At 40.0% G+C, this 20,287-nt stretch overlaps 1 protein-coding gene and 1 long non-coding RNA gene across 5 annotated transcripts; one reads left to right on the top strand and one right to left on the bottom strand.

Annotated features, from left to right (window-relative positions):
* Positions 1 to 39: 39 nt before the first annotated feature.
* Positions 40 to 8,482, top strand: CLDN12 (claudin 12). Of its 4 annotated transcripts, none has more exons than XM_086858185.1 (4): positions 40 to 130; positions 2,381 to 2,448; positions 3,778 to 3,828; positions 4,509 to 8,482. In XM_086858185.1, exon 4 carries the CDS (start codon positions 4,531 to 4,533, stop codon positions 5,266 to 5,268), a length of 738 nt encoding a protein of 245 aa, XP_086714311.1. In that variant the 5' UTR covers positions 40 to 130; positions 2,381 to 2,448; positions 3,778 to 3,828; positions 4,509 to 4,530; the 3' UTR covers positions 5,269 to 8,482. The 4 variants fall into 4 exon arrangements, with proteins under 4 accessions (XP_086714311.1, XP_086714326.1, XP_023776085.1 ...); XM_023920317.2 differs by lacking the exon at positions 40 to 130 and adding an exon at positions 196 to 285; XM_086858200.1 differs by lacking the exon at positions 3,778 to 3,828 and having other exon boundaries at positions 50 to 130.
* Positions 8,483 to 17,700: 9,218 nt separating this feature from the next.
* LOC147655904 (uncharacterized) lies at positions 17,701 to 20,015 on the bottom strand. Its single transcript, XR_015278197.1, has 2 exons — positions 19,928 to 20,015; positions 17,701 to 17,843 (listed from the first exon to the last, which is right to left on the bottom strand). It is a non-coding gene; the product is annotated as an uncharacterized LOC147655904 (long non-coding RNA).
* Positions 20,016 to 20,287: the final 272 nt, after the last annotated feature.

Genomic DNA, 20,287 nt, shown 5'->3' with positions numbered 1-20,287 from the left:
GCTGTGCCGGGCCGGGCCCGCACTGCGCCGGCGCCGCCCCACAAGGCCCCGCGCGGCCGCGGCCTCCCCTCAGCGCGGCGGCTCCGCGGCCGGAGCGGCGGCCATGGCGCCTCCTCTGCGCGGCGGCAAGGTGAGCGGGCACGGCCGGCCCGGGCCCTGCGGCGCTTCCCGGCTCCCCCGCGAACGCGGCAGGCTCGGAGCGCTATCGCGGGCGGGGGTCGGCGGTGCTCCCCGGGGGGACTCTGTGTTCTCTCCGTGCGTCAGCTGCTCTTTCCGATTCAGTCGGTAAAATTATTACTCGTGCTGCACGTTTTCCTTGGAAGTCCTAATCTGTTAGCTAGGATCGTTAATTCTAAGCCGGTACTTCTGTATTTAATTTTAAAAGGAGTTTCGTAGAACGTGGAACTGCATGAATGAGTCTCAGAATTAAAAAAAAAAAAAAAAAAAAAAAAGTGGTGGTACTGGTTCTGAATCAGTCCCTTAAAACTGGAGAGCTTTAGGCCTCCAGTTTCTGGTAGCCAGTTTCCCAAAACTCATAAAAATTTTTAAACTGCTTATGCTGTTGTGGATACTTGGAAAACCATTTATTTATAAATTGCGTTGATAAATTATACTGCGACTTCTCTCCTAGAGATCTTTACAAAACAGTGATGCTTCCCAGACCGTGGTCTTCTCAAGGCCATGCAAGGGAACAGAGCTGCTTTTACTCATTTCTGAATTATGTCTATAGTAAATGTCCTTTTTGTCGGTTTTGTTTAATTTTATCTTGTGGACCTAAAATGATTTGCCAGCTTCAGCCAACATCTCTTGCTACAGCAATATGCATCTTTAGAATAGGGGGTAAAATCTGTCCCTATTAAGGGGTTCTATTAGGACTGGTAACTTCTGAGGATCAGATATAAGAGCCTTGCACAGTACAGCTTTAAAATCCTTGTGATGGAAGACGCTGAAGCCAAGAATCTAAGGCAAGGCAGGGTTTTATCTGCCCAAAGTATGCTTTTTTCCCTTGGGCAACTAGTTGAGAAGGGGCCGAGGTTCCTAGTTGTTCAGCACCACCAGGGATAGACAGTAAAAACAGGTGGACTAAAGAGAGGAAGAGAAAACTAAAAGGAACTCTGTGTCTGCAGAAATGAGTTGGGTATTGGGGAATATTCCATAGCTCCTCTGTATCTGTTTATTACAACACAGGTTTCATCATTTAGTGGGAGAGACTCCTGGGCTGGGCGCAGCTCCCTCTGACAGCTTTGTTTGCCTGTACTAATTTTCTTCTTAATTATGTTGTTGTGGTTGTTCATGGGTGTGAACCTGCAGAGGGAGGTCTGTGTGTTTATCTTGGCTTTAGCTGCAAAGTGCACAGAAAGCTTGAAAATTTGTCAGTAATGTTAGTGAACAAAAGCTGCTGCTCCAAGCTGTGTGTCTGCTTTTGTGTGTCTTGTATGCAGTAGCATTCATATTAATGAGTTTCCAAATCTGAAGCCCTCTTTCTCATTTAGTGAAAAAACTAGGGTTCATGACTGTGTTGTAAAGTCTCTTTCTTGCCTAGATAGTTTGATAGAAGAATGTCTTTGATGTTTTTGTAGGTGATAGAGTCAATTCATATATGAATTTTATAATATTTCAGGGTTTGATATGGGTAGTTTAGAATAAACTGTCTTTGTATATGTTAGCGCAACAAACTCGTCTTTAGGTTGTAACTTTTAACAGTCGATTACTGACATACTTGGAGGTCGATGCTGTCCGGTAGTAAAGTGAATTACCTGTTGTGACCTGCAGATTTGATCTTGGGACCTAGATGTGGGTGTAGAAGATCCACAAGAAGAGCTTTTCCTCTGGAAAAGCTTGACAGCCATTGAAAAGCCATTACTAGTGTTTCCTGTTTTTCTCCAATTTCCTTGAAACCGTCGTGTAGAAGGCAGGAAGGAATAGAGACCCGCAAGATGTATAAACAATTTAGAGCTTGTGCTTTGTTTTCTGGCATTAAATAGTCATTGCAGCCTTTCCTCACTGCTGTTTAAGTGCAGCCTTGAACCTAACATCTGCAGTAATCATTCTGTATGGCTTCTTATAAATTTTTTGCTAAAAACATAAAATTCTGAATGCAAACTCTTTGTCTTGGAACACCCATAAGGAAAGCAGTTTTTTGTACCCTTACCTTTTGAGATGAATAGACCAAGAACAAGCTCTGGAGAAAAAAAAATTAAGAAAGAAAAAAAGAGTAGTTTGAGTTTTGATTTTTAAATAAGAGTAAATTGTAGGTGATGGAGTTGGCCTAATGCAAACATAGCTGATATTCCTAATTCTTGAATTACAGTGTAAATGCTGTTGCTGAAATTACATGGAAGAAATGTGATGTTGACTCTTTCTTTGTTCTGTTTCTTAGCTCCAGTAACACCTTTTTTCCTACTTGTAGAAGTTGCTAAGGTTTCTCTTGATTTGAGGACACTGCTGGTAAGTACATTGAAGCCATCTAATTAAGACAACACTTGTTTTGTTACTGTCTTCATCAGGGATCTGAGCTATAATTACAGTCATAAAGCCATCAGTATTCGCAAAATGGGATAGGTCTCTCCTGGTGGAAGGGATGGTGGGTAACTTGCCTATTTGCAGTAATCTCCTACAGATACAGAAACAGCACGTTTCTGAAAATGGTCAGTCATGTGTTTATTTCAGCTGTTTCATGTATAGCTCTATCTTGGAGTTTGCCCTGTCTGCATGGAAATTTTATCCAGGTAAAGGCAAGCTGTTTATGGAAGAGCAAAACCATCAAGCTTGAGGAGAACAAAATTTGATGCAATATTAGATTTACCTGCCAAGTTCATTTGCTATAGTTCCATTTTCTTGTAAGTTGATTGTTTTGACCTTACTGAAGTTAGGGTTAAGCATCATATTAAAATAATCATGGTGGAAATATTTCTGGTCCCCGTACCCAGGGGTTATCCTGTTAATGACCTGACGTCTGAAAAGTTTTCTGCCTTGGGAAGAGAAGCTTGCCCACGCTCAGCTGTCCTTAGCAACAATATAATGCTGTCTTTTTGACAAATAAGATAGTTTCTACCATAAATGTGGTTGTCATTATTTCTTTCCAGAGAAATTTACAAATTATTTACAAAACTCTGATCAGCACTTAAATAGTGCCCACATTCCAGTGCAATTCCTCAGGGTTAGATGGCATAAAATAATTGCCTAATGATTTCTTAGGAAACAAATTGAACTTCATTTATTTGTCTATAAATCAATAGAATGCTGGCTAGCTACATGGCTTGATAATGCTTTTAGTGTATTTCCAGTATGCATGGGCATTCCTAATCTGAAAACTGGAGCTCCCTGTTTATTGGATGTATGCAAGTATAAAAGGAGAGTGAGGAATCAGATCCAGTTGCCTTTTTGTTTGCAACCATGTCTGTAACTTTTCTGTGATACAGATACTCAGTTACTTGTATATGCATTAAGCAGAACTTCTGGGACTTAAGGAATTGGTTTATGACTTTGGGCATTTGATTAAGGAATTGGTTTATGACTTTGGGCATTTGACAGATATGCACAATGCAGTATAATTAGGAAGAAATTTCAGGAGGACTTTATAACTGAATGGCAGTGAGAATTTGTACAGTATCTGTTCATTTTTAGATACTATAATTCTTAGTGTCCAGCTTCAGGTACACTCTGGTGTAAATGCTCAGTGCTGTTATGTATTTGGCTTCTTTAAAACAACTTGGGCATGCAGAGAAGGGATAACTTGAATTGAGTCTTGTTTTGTTTTGTTTTTGTTTGTTTTAGATGCATCATTAAGACTTTCTCATCATCTCTGCAGGCAAGAGGCTATAGTAGGTATGCAGACAGTGGTTATATTAAAAAGGAAGCAGTATTAACACTTTCTCTGAAGTAGAAGATGTAGTAGAAACTGAAAAGCTATCTGTTTTCAGTAATTGTTTGTGTGCTCGGTCAGTTGATTCTGAAAGGCAAGCGTAGTATGGAAGAACTGTTAGTTGCTGTTGAAAATCTCACAGTGAATTACTCAGCAGAGCCTCCACCACTATCTCACAGCTCTTGTCAACAGTTTGGCCTATATAACTGCCTGCATATGCATTCCTTGCCAGCCTAATGATGTAGATTTTAAAGAACTCCTTTTTACTCATGGCAGCAGCATGGTAGGACTGAGCATGCATTCTCATACTGTGTCTGAACTAAAGACAGGGAGCTGCCAGTTTAGGGCAGGTGAACTTAAATCATGGCTGTGTTGACTAACACATTCAAATGTGCTTCTTTCTCATCTTGAACACAGTGACTTTAGCAGTCTGTCAGTTGAGACGTCATAACAGTCTGTGAAATAACCTGATGTTTCATTAAAGCGTGAATATGGTGGTGTTACCACTGTCTTAAGTGTGTCAGACAAAGAAGGTGCCACAGATGCCTACCAGCTGTCATCTGAGTTTACTAACCTGGCACAAATCAACTATAGTCAGTCCTGTGTCCACAGTTTTCTTTTATATTTCTCTTTTTAATTGCAGGAAGCAACCTCTGTGGGCAAATATGGGCTGCCGGGATGTTCATGCAGCGACCGTACTGGCCTTCCTCAGTGGAACAGCCTCAGTAGCTGGGCTCCTTGCAGCAGTTCTGCTTCCAAACTGGAGGCAAATGAGACTGTACACATACAACAAGAATGAAAGGAATGTGACCGTTTACACTGGACTCTGGATTAAGTGTGCGCGCTTTGATGGGAGCAGAGACTGTGTGATCTATGACCCACAGTGGTACACGGCTGTCGATCAGCTGGATTTGCGTGTTCTTCAGTTTGCCCTTCCTCTGAGTATGTTTACTGCTGTCTCAGCTCTGTTCCTCTGCATGATTGGCATGTGTAACACAGCCTTTGTGTCCAGCGTGCCAAACGTCAAACTGGCCAAGTGCCTGGTAAACAGTGCGGGCTGCCATCTCGTGGCTGGCCTCTTGTTCCTGCTTGCCTGTGCCATTTGTCTCACTCCGTCCATCTGGGTAATTTTTTACAACAATTATCTGAACAGAAAATATGAGCCTATCTTCAGCTTTGACATCTCTGTATTTATTGCCATTGCCAGTGCTGGCGGTCTGTTTTTCACTTCCATTTTGCTGTTCCTGTGGTACTGTGCATGTAAAAGCCTCCCTTCTCCTTTCTGGCAGCCTCTGTATTCCCACGCCCCCAGCATGCACAGCTATGCCTCTCAGCCCTACTCTGCACGTTCTCGCCTCTCTGGTGTAGAAATTGACATTCCTGTTGTGACACATTCATCTTAAGGAGACAAAGCCTTGGAAGCCAAGTTCTTGTGCTCGTTCAAGCCATGAAAGTTGCAGGCTTGATTCTCTGTGCTGCCTGCCCCACACTGAGCATAATCCTTGGCAAGGTTAAGTTTCCCAAGGCGCAAAGCCATGGAGGCCTGAGTTCAGCAAGTCTGTTGCTGTTCTGGTCTGTTTGTTATTTCCTGACCACCTTTCCTTTTGGTTTTTTTTTTCATTTTTTTTTACTCTGAGCTCACTACAGTCAAAGTTGCTGCTAATGCTGGAACAGTACACTAACAATTGTATGTATCCATCCTTTTACTTACTGATCTCAAAGCAGGTTTGAACCTCTTCGAAATTTGATAAGCTATTCCTAGATTCCGATCTCATTTTAAGGCCCCTGCACCTGTGTATTACCCAGGCAATGGAACTGGGTGTAGGGGATTCACTGAGTTTCTTGTTCATCCAGACTACATATTGTAATATGTGATGTCTGAAAAGGGTGTTTGGCAGACTAATTCAGTTCTGTGCACAGTTCTTTGTTTTTTGCTGTACGCACAAACAGATACCTGCTTAGGAACTTCTGTAACAGAATTAGTGCCAAATTACCCTTTATTTTCAAAATAGTTATCAGAAGGAATAAAACTGATTTAACTAAGAGTGTTGTTCTGTGCTGTAATAGCATTTTGTGAATTACTGGAGGCTAGAAATCTTTTGTGAATTTTATTTCTAGTCTGTTTTTTACTAAGTTAGCAAATTCACTAGATCTATTTTGTGATTAAAACAAAAAAACAGTAGTATTTTAAAGTTGTGATTAGAACCTTGAATGTTTTATTTGAAAGCCGTCTTAAGAATGGATTTTCAAGTAGGATATAAAGTGTTCAGTTCTGGAGAGAAATGTCACTCACAGCAAAAAGGTTTAGGAAAATCATAAAGAATTCTGAAGACTATGAAAGATTCTTTTGAAACACTGTATACAAGCATCTTTCTTTCTGAAAAGGGAATTATAACCCTGGGGAGAGATTTTTTTAATTACATATTTTTTAAAAGTGAATATACAAGGAACAATGAGCTCATGTTTTTTTCAGAGTTGATCTTTATGGTTGATAGACTTTTCATGCTGCAGCTTATTTCATTACTGATTAAAACTCAGCCTTTTCAGCCTTGTTCTTTAACACCTTTCAAATTCAGCTGTTTTAAAATCCAGTTATTTCCCCTGCTGCCACCTCATAAATGCAGAAAGTTTCCAGTTCCTATTTTCCATAAGATGAGATTTTGAGTAACTTGTGAGCTTCACCTTGTAGCTCTACAAGGATGAGGAGGGATTGTAAATTCCCAACCTGAGATGTCTTTAAATCACTTTTTGCCTTCTAAAATGCAGAGCAGCAGGTGAGCCTTCAGGATCAAAGCTCTTCAATATGGGCTTTGACATTACTTGAAAATTTGATGACAGTGAGTTGAAGAGTGCTGTAGTAAGGGAAGCATTTGATTCTCTCAGGTTTTGGTAAATTGAGATCTTAATGTTTAAAATGTCGTCCCAGTAGGGAAAGTTGTTTTGATTGGTGGCATTCTGGAGCTTAGTGGGTATTTGCATTTCATTAATCCCAGAATAAATTTGTTTTTCTAAAAAAATCCAATCAAGTTCTTTAATTCCAGTTCTGAAAATTCATCCAAGGTCCTGAAAACCATTTAGTTTTCTGCTCTAGGTAGAAATAGAAACAAATACTCTACTGGGCAAATCTTGTTCTGTTAAAATCTGTGAAAATCTGTGAAAAAAACAAAGATTGTGTTTTAGATGGTAGATCTCAGACTTCAGTGGACTGAGGGAGGAAGCTGATCTCTATCATAGTTCCTAGCATAGTCAGTAAAGTGACAGGCCTTTAAGACAGTGCTTGATTAAACAACAGTCTTAAGGAGTTAACACTGTAGACAACAAGAAATACATAAGGAGATACGCCTCTAGAGGCCTAAAGATGAGCTTAATACTCTTAGGTTTACAAGGTATGAGAGTATGAAGTATCTTTTTTAAGCAGATCATGAGTTGTGTGGGATTAGAACACGTGTAATGACATGCAAGCCAGTTTTTTTTTCTTCAAAACTGAACTTTGTTTTGCTGTTAGTCTGGTTGTCCAACACTTGCTGGTTTAGCTGCCTGTATCCTTTAATGTCTTTTAAGGTCAAAGCAAAGGGGACTGGTTTGTGATTTAACATCATCATCTTGCTTCTGCATCACTTCAGTCTTTTCTTCTTTGTGCCTTGCTCCAGTTATGAGCTGGCCAGTAAATGTTACAGTCAGCGTCTGATACACTCTTTGAGCTGGAATTTGCAGAGAATTTTGATCATTTTTAAGAGCTGATGAATATGTCTCTTAGTGACTTTAAAAGGAGCTGAATTTTCAGCATCTCCAGAACAAGAATGACAGCCTGGCAAACTGTTCTTGCTTTCTACAAGAATATAAGTTTAGCCAGTGTTGTTTTCTGTGCACTTTAATAGCAGATGACTCTGACAGCTCTTTTGTATTCTGATTTTGATTTTTATGCACAGAACTTTTAATTAGTATTTGCTGCTGCCTAAGCTGATAACTCATTGCTTTGAAAATTGTCTTTCCAAAAGTCAGACATGAGTGAGTTACGACAAGTGGGGCTCCAGAAAATAATGGATTCCAGCATAGGTTTTAGTTAGCAAAAAGACTGTTGCATCATGTTCTATCACCGAAGCACGGCTGGTTTTCTTTCATCAATGCTGTTAATATGTTTCTGCTGCATCCTAAGTGAAATTACCTGGAAGTGCTGTGCTGTATTTCCTTTGTTACAGAAAGAGATGGCCAACCTGTGACACTTGAGCTGAGTGCCACTCTAACATTTTTTTTTTTGCTAAGGTTGCCATTGTGCCCAGCACCAGGGCTGGGGAGTGACAGGGCTCCCTGGACTGGGAGAGAACACAGGTACCTGCAGGTGTGTCTGCCAGGGAGCAGCCTCTGGGGCGCACTTTGCAGCCCTACCTATGACCAGCTGCACCTTCTTGGGCACTGCTGTGTGCAGGACAAGCACTTTGGGTCTCGAACAGAAAGATTTTATTTTGTAGCTTGTGCACTAAAGGTTGGGTGCTCTGGGATTACAAGAACCTGTATTTTTTCAAGTAGTTCCTGTCCAACTTCTTTAAATTGTGTTAAGTGTTGGTTCTTTTTATGTGAAACAGAAGATATGTATTTTTAATAAAAGACTCTCGTACAGATGCAGTTTATTTTGATTAATTGTGTTGAAAACAGTAGCTGCTAGATTATGAAAGACTTTACCTTTTGATACTGATCACCAGACTTTCAGATGCCTTAAGACGTTCAACATGTGTATACTGCATTTTAGTTGTCTAATTTTATAGGACTCCTGCTTTGAGCAAAACAAAATAATTTTTAAAAGTATCACAAAACCCCAAACTAACCCTTCTGAAAAGGGGGGATGAGCCAAACTCCTGCCCTCCCATCTGGTGTGCCGGATGTGCTGTCAGCTGGAGGACATGCTGCCTCCTGACCTGTGAAAGTCATTGGGCATCCCAGGCACTTGAGGCAGTCCAGAAGGATGGTGGTGGTTCTTGGTGCTTCACTTCTGTGTTCTTGTGTGCTGCTCCTGGCTACTACAGCTCAGCAGCGTTATGGTGACTCAGTACTGAGCCTTTCCCCACTGTTAAGAGGCAAAACACAAAAACCCTTTGAGCGTTAAAATGCTGATACTACAGTTCAAGTTCACAAAACCTGAATTATTTTGCAGAATAGAATGAGACTTGCTGGTAATTCCTCAGGATTTCTAGTCTACTGGCATTCTAGATTTGGTTCTTATCTGTTTTGGGAAATAGTTTGTATGAGAACTGTTCTTGTAGAGTAGACACAGTAAAAAGCAGTTGTCGGTTCCACAACTCATTTGAGGGGGTGGAAAAATGATTTTATATTCTCTGCTTCAGTGATTTCCTTAATTTCCTTCTTTGCTGTCACTTTCAGACAGGCCTCCTCTCTATGAGCTGGCAGAAAGCTAGGGGCTGGTTGGATCTTGGCATAAATAGTGGGATGCAGAGAACTCGGTTTCTCCCAAAATGTGGGAATGACTCATTTTTTTCATATTATTTTTTTTAAAAAACTACCCCACCTGTTTATGCTCATTGGAAGCAAATATCTTGGCAGTGTTTTCCCTTGTTTTATTTCCCAGGACTTGGGTTCACATGTGTGGTTCATAAGGTGTGTAATGTTACTTATCCCTTCATGTACCTACTGAGCTGTAGTGCACCTCAGCAGCAGCATATGCTTTCCTGTAAGCTTCTTGTTCCACTGCTGCATCATTACTCATCAAGAGGGACATACAGAGGCATCGTTGGAGCATAAGAAGTTCTTGCTGTTTTCAAAACTGCTTCTTGTCTATGTTCAAAGAGTCACTTTGGTTACTCAGGCTGGGCAGTATAGAGCCTTGCCTTCTGGGTGCGGCAGCTGCAAGATGTAAAGGCTGAGAACAGGACAGTAGAAATTGTGGTGAGCTGTAGGGTGTAAGTTATTGACTGTTTTGAGGAGAGAGACCAGACAGCTGGACTTCCAAGAACAGGATTGTTGTCCTAGTTTCTGTTCTAACAAAGAGAAAAATATGTAATGAAAGCTCTAAGTGTTTGAATAGACTCTACTTTGACATCCAAGACTCCCAGAGGAATATAAGCAAACTTGGAAAACACAGCATAGAAGTACTGCCCAGGCAGTATGTGTCCTTGGGGACCACAGACATTGACCCAAGTGCTCAGTACCATTTCCTGGCTATATGCCTTGCCTGCTGTGTAGCCATCACTGCCAAGGCTGACATTTCAGCACCAAAGCTTGCTGCTATCCAGTTTCTCTGGTCTTATCACTCCATATTACAGCCCTTCCACCAGTCAGAGGGTCTGTAACCATTGATGATACTGTGCTAGTTCTCTTGTCAAAGACACAATATATATATATATATATAAGTAAATGTGTAAGATAATTTACAGATTTACACTGGCATTTTAATAAATACTAGAAGTTATGTGAAAAATAAGTTGTTTCGTAAAACTGGTTCTGGATCTATCTTATGTTACTGCAGACCCTTTGTGACCTACTCTTCAAGAGGCTTCAGCATGTGATTTTTTTGATGGGCTTAAGCACATGTAAATATAGTATGCCACCAGATGATGAAATCATGTCTTACTGCTCTTTTTGCTATTTATCTTTTCTGCTTATTTAGTTTTCAGCCCAGGTGGCTAATCTGGTCTGCCTCCTGGTCACAAGCTCTACTGCCAACACAAAGGAAGGCAGTGGGAGTACGTGAGTGGAAGAAGGGCAAGATGTCAGTCTTAGGTTGATTCTTCATGAAGCCATGATACCCTTGTTTTCTCACTTAGTGAACAATTTGAATAAGAAAGATTATGTTAATTTGAAAAATTTTTAAGGTGGTTTGTGCTTATCGACTGTAGAAATTGTTGAAAAATGCTGCATTTGGAGAAAAAACACATTTATTAGCAAGGCAAAAAAAATCATGTTTCAAAACATTTCAGAGTTTGTTCCTTTGTTCCTTTCACCCTAATTCATTCAGAAAGACAGTATGGCATAAAAAAAAAGGTAATGAAGCACAAAAAGGAGTTGAATTCTATCAAATTTGAAGATCACACTGCTTTAGACTATAAATGTATGCAGAAACTGATAATGATATTAGTAAGGAAAAGAGCTGATTTTTTAGTAGATTAATAGTGCCAGATAGTAAGGTATTCACATTCTAGGTTAGATGTGAATAGTTCATTGTTATCTCTAGAGACTCAGCACCATGGATTACTATGATTTCACCGTTTTGACTCTTTAATCAAGTCAGCTACACTAAAATGCTCAGATTCTACTGTTTTGCTATGGTATTCTGTAGACTCCTGGCAAAACTCTCATCTCAGGAAGCAGCTGACAAAGAATTACATTTTCACAAAATGGGCTTAGTTGAGGGCATGTTTTCTACAGTGCAGCCTCAGGTAAGTGAGATTGCACAACTTTAGCTGCCTTCTGTTTGATTCAATTATACATCTCACAGGGAAGGCCTTGAGAATACAAGCCCGGTCATAAAAAAACATATTCACCTTTCTGGTCTTTGTGAGGTTTGTGGTAGGGGCATCTACAGATCTAACTTGTTACTGCAACTCTGACCAAATGCTGTTGACCTCTGCAGGTGCAGAGGTGAAGACATTTCCCTTGCAAATACTTGGGCGAGTCAGCTGAACAACTGGGAAAGAGCTGGCTCTGCCAGCTTGGTGGCACACTGGGGACACTGGCAGCCACAACACAAGTTTCTGGTACTGTGGTCATTGAGCTGCAGCAGTCCCAGTTAGTTTGCATGTACACTTTCAAACGCTGTGTGGCTGCACCTTAATTAGCCAAGGAGTTATGAGAACCCTGAGAACCACTAATCTTGGTGGTTGATGCCTGCATGCCTCACTTGAGAATTCCCCTGGGAGCTGTAATTCTCTTAGGCTCTCAGCACTAATCTACTCAGAGCTGCTATAGAAGATCTTGAACACTTGGCAGAACAGAATTTGTTCAGAGAGAATTTCACTACTCACGGTAAGATTCAAACACATCACAAACACTTACTGGTTTGAAACTCACTAAAAGAATTCAAAAAGGTCTTACTAGACATATAGCATGAAAACAACATTATTTGATGAAATATGCCTCTGAGCTTCTTGTGTGTGCATACAAAAGTACTAAAACCCTGCAGCTTTTGACTTGCCAGTCAACCAAGTAGATTACCATTTCTAGGGAAGAAAGGTTGCCTTTGACAGTTTCTGTCCATAGAAAATTGTCCTTCTAAGAGCCTTTCTGTACATCATAACTGTCTTTGTTTCATGGATGGCTTCATTCCCTAAAGAATTTCAGGGTCCTTCTGCATTCCTAGCATGGGCAAGCCAGTTCTCTGGGACCAGAAGTCCACAGCAGCCCTCCAGGAACCATTTTTTACAAGACATTCTCTCAGGTGACATCTCATTATTTTTGTAGTGCCCCAGAGATGGCATTAAGGGGCTGCAGAAGCTCCTATGTGGTCTGTCAAAGATAACAAGCCTAGATTTGCTTGAATATTATTGTAAATTAGCAAACTAAAATTGGTCATGTTTCCTGCATTGGTTCTGGAACATATTTTTCTTACAGCTATTTTTACAATGTTTTGCATTTCATCTTGATATTAGCCTCTACTGAAATACTTCAACACATTTTCTTGGGTTTATTTCTGGCTCTGATGTCACATCTTTTTAACAGGAATAAATACAAGTTCCTAATGTCAGAGAGCTATCAACTCATTCTCTTGAGCTCTTAAAGTTTCCTCTATGGCTTTGAATTGTTATTACATTTCCTGAAAATATTGTCTGTATCCATCCACTGTGCCTGTTGTGTCTTTAAACATTTGTCCAAAGTGCACAACTCTGGCTGGATATAAGAAGGGAGAATGTAGGAGAAGGCAGGATTTCTTTTCCCATTGGCACAGGCATGGAGGAAAATATTACAAATTTGGACATCGGGTTTAAACTGGAGATCCCCCCTCAGTATATGATCCATCTATAAACAAGTCTGTCACCCACTGCCTAGAAAGAAATTATCTGTAAATAAAAACAAGGATTTGATCACACTCACAGCTGTGTTGAAAATGTCTGAGATGTAAAGGCAGACTGTAAACTCCCAGATTCCAAACATCACAGTTCAGTAGTACAAGCAAGGAGATTTGGACAGGACGCTGTGTTCATGGGAACATTTGTAAAGCTATAGTTTCTAAAACAGTAGTTATGTGCTTTGGTTAATACAGGTGAGTGGATATTGTGAAACTAAGCAGGGAAATCAGTAGTATCTTCTCTGTGATGTCTTCTGTCCCAGAACTGATGCCTTGAGAAGGCTGACCTAGAACAGAGGCTAGACAGAGTTAAGAATAAAGTAGGTATTTACTGAAAGGCCTTAAAGGATACACCTTGGGCAGTACAAGAGCCTGGCCAGGGCTACACCCAAGATAGATCTAAAAATGGTCACAAAATGGACAACTGGTCACAAGGTCTCAAATTTTTTTAAGTTTTGGTCCATCTGCATATCAAAGTTAATTGTCCAATTACAGCTTCAGGTTATGAAGTCCCATCGTTCTTGTTTTCTCTCTTCAGTCCACCATTGTTTATGCTTTTGGGCCTGAAACTTGTTACGATTATCCTTGGTATCAAGCTGGAAAAGGAATTGTTTTGTCTACCTGCTCTGTGAAGAGAGCTCACTGACACTTAATATGAAGCTCAAAACTACACATCTAGACAGCACAGAATATGAAAAATATGAAAGCTAAAACTTAAGGCATCATTTGTATCTTAATTTCTTCAAAGAAACAAGATACAAGTACTTGCTACAGTCAAAATTCCAGATGAGGTAATTTTGGGATGTATGCTGGAATGATACATTCCCATTTCTAAATAAGGCTGGGAATTTCATATTGCATATGACAGAAGAAGGGATTCATTTTCTGTGATGGTGTAGAACTGGTATTGCACAAAATTCCTGAACAATAATTAGATACAGATACTATTTCTTAATTGGTCAATTAAAGTCATGGAGGGAGGAAGACAGACCAAAGCCACAGCAGGATGTTTGGGTATTAGGATTCTTGAATTACTTAAGTTGATCCAAGAAGCAAATTATATTAGCACTTTGTATTGAAAATAATCAGAACAGAGCTATATGAGATCTCAGTACCAGTTTTTGCATAGCTATATGGCATTCTGAACCAAATCCAAGTCTGCAGCAGGGGAAAAAAAAGTTGAAGTGCTGACAAGCCAGGAAATACACAGTATTAAGGAAAAGATCCAATGTCCAACTGAAAAAGTCTGTTAACTCATATGATATAGACTGTGAAATGCCAAGAGAAAATCTGGTCCCCTCACAGTTTAAAAAATGGACTAGATAAGAGCAGCTGTGTGGGTAAATAATTATCCCATATTTTGGCATTAAAATGTTAGCTGATTTTTACCAGTTTATGACAACAGAAGTCTTTCAGATATTAGATAAGTCCTGGGAAATAACAGCCAATGGATATTATCTGTCAGTTTGTTAAACCAATAGCTTAAATCAAATGGAGTTAGGATTTCTGGAGTGCAACAGAACTCTTGGGCTGTGGTTTTGTGACTCCCGTTTACCTTACCCCAGGTGGCTGTAGCACTACAATGTCTCTCTTGCCCAGCTATGACTGAGGCAATACAGAAAAGCCAGTGATAAATGCAAAACATGCAATTAAGTATCATTACATTTCATTCCTTCTGGGGAAAAGAGCAGAATCTTGGAAACAAATTTCTCAAGAGAGAAAGAGCAATTTAAAACAGCATGATCTGCATGGCATTATATCCACGTTCCCAGGAAAAAACCTGTGCCCAGTTAAACTTCAAGACAGACCCACAGGAAATCACGAGCTGCCTATCTTATTTCACAGCTGGATGGATGCTGTTCCGCAAGGTTTTCAATTAGAGAGGTGCTGCAGCAAGAGCTTTGGTATCTAAGTTTAGTGTGAGACATATGGATGAAAGTCAAGCTGTCCTTCAGTTGTAATTGTGGTGTAGCTGGGTCTTGGGGGTGTCCCTGTGTGCACACTCAGTGCCTCAAACTCATTACCTCCCTGGGTGCTCCAGGAATTCCTCACCTAGTCCCTGCACAGAAGAGACAGACCTGGCTCCTCCTCACCTCCACAATGAAAGGATCAGACTATTGCAAGAGATTTTCAGGTAAGGAATTCAGACAGTCCTGAGGGTTCCTCCCAGGGAGCTCCTGCTGGTTCCAAGACAAATTTCTACACCTAAATTTGTCTCATAACCTCCTGGGTGAAGAATCTGGCCCTTTCAGACCCTCCTGGTGGTTCCTGCTGCAGAACTGATGGGATTGCATGCAGGTAGGATGCATGCAAATTTTAGAAACTGTTCTTGTAAATGTACACATGGTCACACAGGACAGTCTTTTTACACACAGTTAATACAGCAAGATGTTTTAGTTTAAAATACTCTACAACAATGGACAATGCACATTCTGAAATAGTCAAACAGGATCAGGAGCCAGCTGGCATGTGAGAATTGAGCAGAGAAACAGTTAAGGAAGTCTCCCCTGACCCAGTGACTCCATCACTACCCAGACAGCAACCAACCAGCCTGTTTGGGAGATCTGAACAACACCCTATGCCATGGCCCCAGACACTATTTTTCTTGAACACTCTGACCATTTTTTATGCAACACTGCTCAGCCAGAAACCAAATCAGCCCTGCCATTGAAGAATTGCAGCTTTTAACAATTAGTCTTTGACTAAATATGTCCAATGCTTTTCAAAATAAATTAGCCCTGCTAGGAGTGATCAGTTTAGTACATGATATATTAGAAAATTCATTACTCTCTCCTTTTTGAAATATTAGAGAGGACTAAATGTTTGCAGCTGTTTATGCACTGCCAGTGTATTTTAATTTGAAATGTAAGTTTGAAGCACTTGGCTTGCCATTTTGGTCATAGTAGCATTACAATAAATCTAACAATAGACTATAATCCAATTTGACTGAAATTCAGTACTATTAAGCATTCTGCAGAACAGTGCACATAAAGCTATTCTCAAATATTCCTTTAAAAAAACAAACTTTAGGTTGGAAAACGTGTAGGTCAGCAAGAATTTTCATGGTATGCCTTTTTTGACTAGACTAGTATTTTTATCTCTCAGTATAACCACAAGATGATTGAGTTGCATATGCATATGCAGATACTCTTCTGAAAAATATGTTTATTCCCTAAACATTGTTGTGGTCACCTGAATACTCTGCAATGAAAATCGAGGAAAATCAACTGCTACCACCACCCTTAGCAGAGACACTGAACTGCTCCTGTAGGTTATCTCTTTGCAAGCAGAAACTCACTGTGGGTACAAATCTTACTTCCATGGCAGCAAAGGCCTACATCAGCTGAGGAGACTGACTTTCTTTAACTGTCCCAGCAGTATTCAGCTGATTGTGTCTGAATTTATTAACACTATTTAACAGTCTCTGGTTTAATCCCAGGGTTTGCCTGAAAGATGAAATTAGGCTGTTGCATTTATAGCAAACTCACAAAAACCTTGAATAAACCACACTGCTCTGATCTCTGCAAATATCTGATACCTGTGCATTTGCAGGACTGGAGCTAGGTTGTTTATGATTCTTCCCACTTCTAATTATTAGCATCTCTAAGAGTTCTGTTTCACTGAAGATCATTTATGGCAGATTGGTTATTTTCAGACAGAAGGTGAACATTGACCTGGAAGATCTAATTTTCTGTATCTGGCCTTGAGAAATAGTCTGGACTCATAGTTGCACATTTTGCTCTCTAAAATATTATTAATATTTTTAAGAAGACAGCTGTAGAAACCATTTTATTAAAATCTGAATACACTCCTAAGGAAGATTATATGAAGGTGCACGTCCTTATTCAGCAGATCTGCTCCCTGTAGCTATATTATCAATTAGTCCTTTAAGAAAGTACTAGATCTCACACATACCCTCTCACACGACTTCAACAACGCCCTGAAGCCTTTATAGGAGCCAACAGACATTATGAGCCAACAGACATTTCACCTGGTCTTGCAACTGAGAAAGCAAACGAACAATAGCTCCTGGGGTACAATTCCTCCTCTACTGTGACAAGAATTTGGTCCCCTGCTCAGTGAACCCCATAAAGTTCACTGAAAAACTAACTTCCAGTTTCATCAGTTCACTATAGGACTGCAGATATGCTTTTGTTGCATGTACCACAATGCTTTTCAGAGGCAAGAACAAGTATTGAGGGAGAGGGAAGTACAGACTGCTTTCTGTGGGAACACTGATCTAATTACAAACCAAAGTGCAACCTGAAGATACATTCATGCTCCAGCCAGTCACAAACTTAAAAAAGCTTTTTGAACAATGTATTGCTGCAGTAAAATGTCTTTTACCAGGGCCTTGGTGTTCATAAGCCCAACACAGAAAAAGAACAGTGACATTCTAATCACTTTTGTGACTCATCAGCTGAATTATTTACACATACTGCAATCAGGCAAGCTGAGTAAACTCTGCCACAGTGATGAAGTAATACTGCCATTAAGGGAATCAACTGAACACACGCAGGCTTTGTAACCCATATATCACCTTTGAGATTGTTAGCACTGGTGATAACAGAAAATAAACAAGCTAAAAAAAGAAGACAAGATTCTGTCAGTCCAATCTGTTCTTTGTTCAGATACCAGTGAATGGCTCATTCAGCTGTTCTGTCACAGTGGTGGAGCTGGAGCAGAGATCAGGCAAAGGGGCCAGAGGTGATGCTGAAAATGCATGAGTAGAAACACTGCTCAAAACCCCAGGCAAAATCTAGAGCTGAAAAAAAAAATTCTTATGATTTGAAATATGCATGGAATTACAAAATAATCAAAATTTGGTTTAAGTTCTGAGATTTTATTTTTGTTTACAATCTTAATACATATGACTTGTTCCAAAGTCAGTTGCTTGGTCGATCACTTTTTCTTGTCATCTACACTCCTTTCCTGGGAATTTAGGTTTTCTGAGGGAGTGGCTACCTAACCAAGAAAAAACGTGTTTCATTACTGTAGGAATAGCTATTGTGAGAGAATTACTACAGCTGTTCATAAATTATATTAATGGGGTTTTTTCCCCCAAAGGAATAATAAGACCAAATCTAAGAAGATGAATGTATCCATACTTCTGAAGAGCTCTCAGCAAATTCTATTTTCCCCTCCTCTCCCACTTGGCTCCAGCTAAATACATCCTCTAACATAACTGTTTTATAAGCAACTCAGTGAAAAATCACAAACTCTGGAAAGCTTGGAATTTTAGCTATTTTATGAGAAGTCACTCTTCAGTGAATACATAAAACCATCCAAAACTAAGATACAGAAAAAAAAAATAAATAAAGCTAAAGGATTTCCCCTTTGCCTCAAACATAAGTCAGGACAATCAGGCGGAATGTAACATAAGCTTTGAAGAAAAAGAAAATAAGAACAGCTCTGTAAAGTCATTTCAAGGGCACTTTTAACTCAGTATCTCACCTAAAATGGCAGTCAACAACAGATGCCTAAGGAAGAATGTCAGAATAAAGCAATCATATAATGCATCTTCCTCAGCAATTGCACACAGCCTCAAGCACTGTGGTTTAGGGACTTTCTGAACCAGACACATGTGGGTATTTAATAACTGTTAACAGATACATTTATGGGGAAAAAAATCCAAACTTTTGGCCCAATCTAAACTTTTAATGTTCTTAATATCCAGAGTTTCTCAATTTAGGGCACTCTATTTTCTTCTAAGAACATTTTTTTTCAGTCTTCTACATGATAATTGTGTTCAATGCCCTCTAGGTCTTCTATTAGAAAAAAGCCCTTCTGTGTTAATTTTTTCTGTGCCTTTCATGACTTGATACATCTCTGCCATATGCCTGCCTAGCTATAGTCTATTGAATTATTACTTGTAAACAGCTCCTTATCTTTGGCAGTCTTTGTCTGTCACCTGTGTCTCTCTGCTATCCCAAGAACCCATTCCAAGTGACTTCAAGAAACAAGAAAAAAAGTTTTTCAGAGCATAAAAATTTATAGACTTGAACATGTGGTAGAACCTGGTCTTAAGATGTCCCTGCTCATTGCAGAGGAGTGGAACGAGGTGAGCTTTAAAGGCTCCTTCCAACCCAAACCATTCAAGGATTCTGCCAGCTGAAGTACACTGAAGTCATAATAATATTGTCCTACTATTTAACCTCAGGTAAAAAAAAAAAAGAACAAAAACATCTTGGTCTCCATATGGACTGTATACCCAGACTTGGGTTTTATTTTTCTAATATCCCTGAAGACCAAGAATCAGGGACTCTAGTGCTGATGGTAAAAATCTGAAGATAACATAGACAAAATTAAATGTGAACAACTTTTTAATGCACAGGTTAAAACTTAATTTAAGGTAAGGGCACTTGACCTTCAATTGATCTCTCCAGTTTTACACAATGGCCTAAGCCACCAGAGATTCTAGCAGTTATCCTAATTCCCTCTGATTTTTTCCTGGAGCTACTCATCTCTTACTATGTAGGATTTTAGGGAGACTAATCTGTGGTAAGGTGAATCAGATGTCTAAAAATAGATAGGATATCAAGGTCAAGCACTGTCAAAAACATTCCTCTTATTTCTTGTTAAGGCTTAAGTGTATTTACAAAAGCCTTTCTAACAGCCCACATCTCCTGTCCCTATGTCCACAAACCAATTTCAATTCTTTCTATAGCAACAACAGCCTTGTTATACAAGAGTAATAAAAATGGTCCAAATAGAAGAGGAGTGTTTGAGAACGGAGGTCACAAGCAGCTGAGTCACTACTCACTGAACAATGCCATACTTGGAAGGAGTGTTTGCTTCCCGCTTGAAGCAGAATCTTTAACAAAACCTACACTGGTACTTCAGCTACTGACTGCCAAATACCAATTCCTTCCCATTCCTGAACAAGTCACAGAGAAGCTAATGAAGTTCACAGTAGGATTGTTTAACTAAAGCAAGGTTGGCTGTCACAGCATAGCAAGTCACTTCATTGGCCATTAGGACTCAATTTGGTGCCTAACCACAGCTATCTAGGGCCACTGAGATGCCCAAAATGTCTTGTGCATCCTTACCCTGCCATCTCGGAGGGTTTGGGGTCTTTCTTTTGTTCCTGTTTTTTTGCTCCTGTGTTGTATCTTGCAGACTTATCTGGGTGTTCTGTGTATCTCTGGGCACTTGAAAATTCGTCCCAAAGGCCCTGAAAGGTGGGTCACCATGCAAAACAACCAGCCACTCGTTAGTCTTTTAAAATGGGAAAGTCACGGCAAATTTTCACTTTGCCTCCATCTCCTTATCAATTTCCCTGGCCAGCCCTGGCTTGGGGATGTCTTTGTTGTCTCCACTGGCTGTGGCAGCCTGCTGGGCATCCTCACTAAGGAACGAAACCGGGAAGCAGAATCAGGGCACAGGATCCTCGCCACCTCCTTGTCCTC

This window comes from Cyanistes caeruleus, chromosome 1 (genome assembly GCF_971803275.1).
Source record: "Cyanistes caeruleus chromosome 1, bCyaCae1.hap1.1, whole genome shotgun sequence".
Taxonomy (NCBI): domain Eukaryota; kingdom Metazoa; phylum Chordata; class Aves; order Passeriformes; family Paridae; genus Cyanistes; species Cyanistes caeruleus.
Note: the sequence above shows the minus strand (reverse complement) of the source record. Positions and strands in the feature narration are given on the sequence as shown.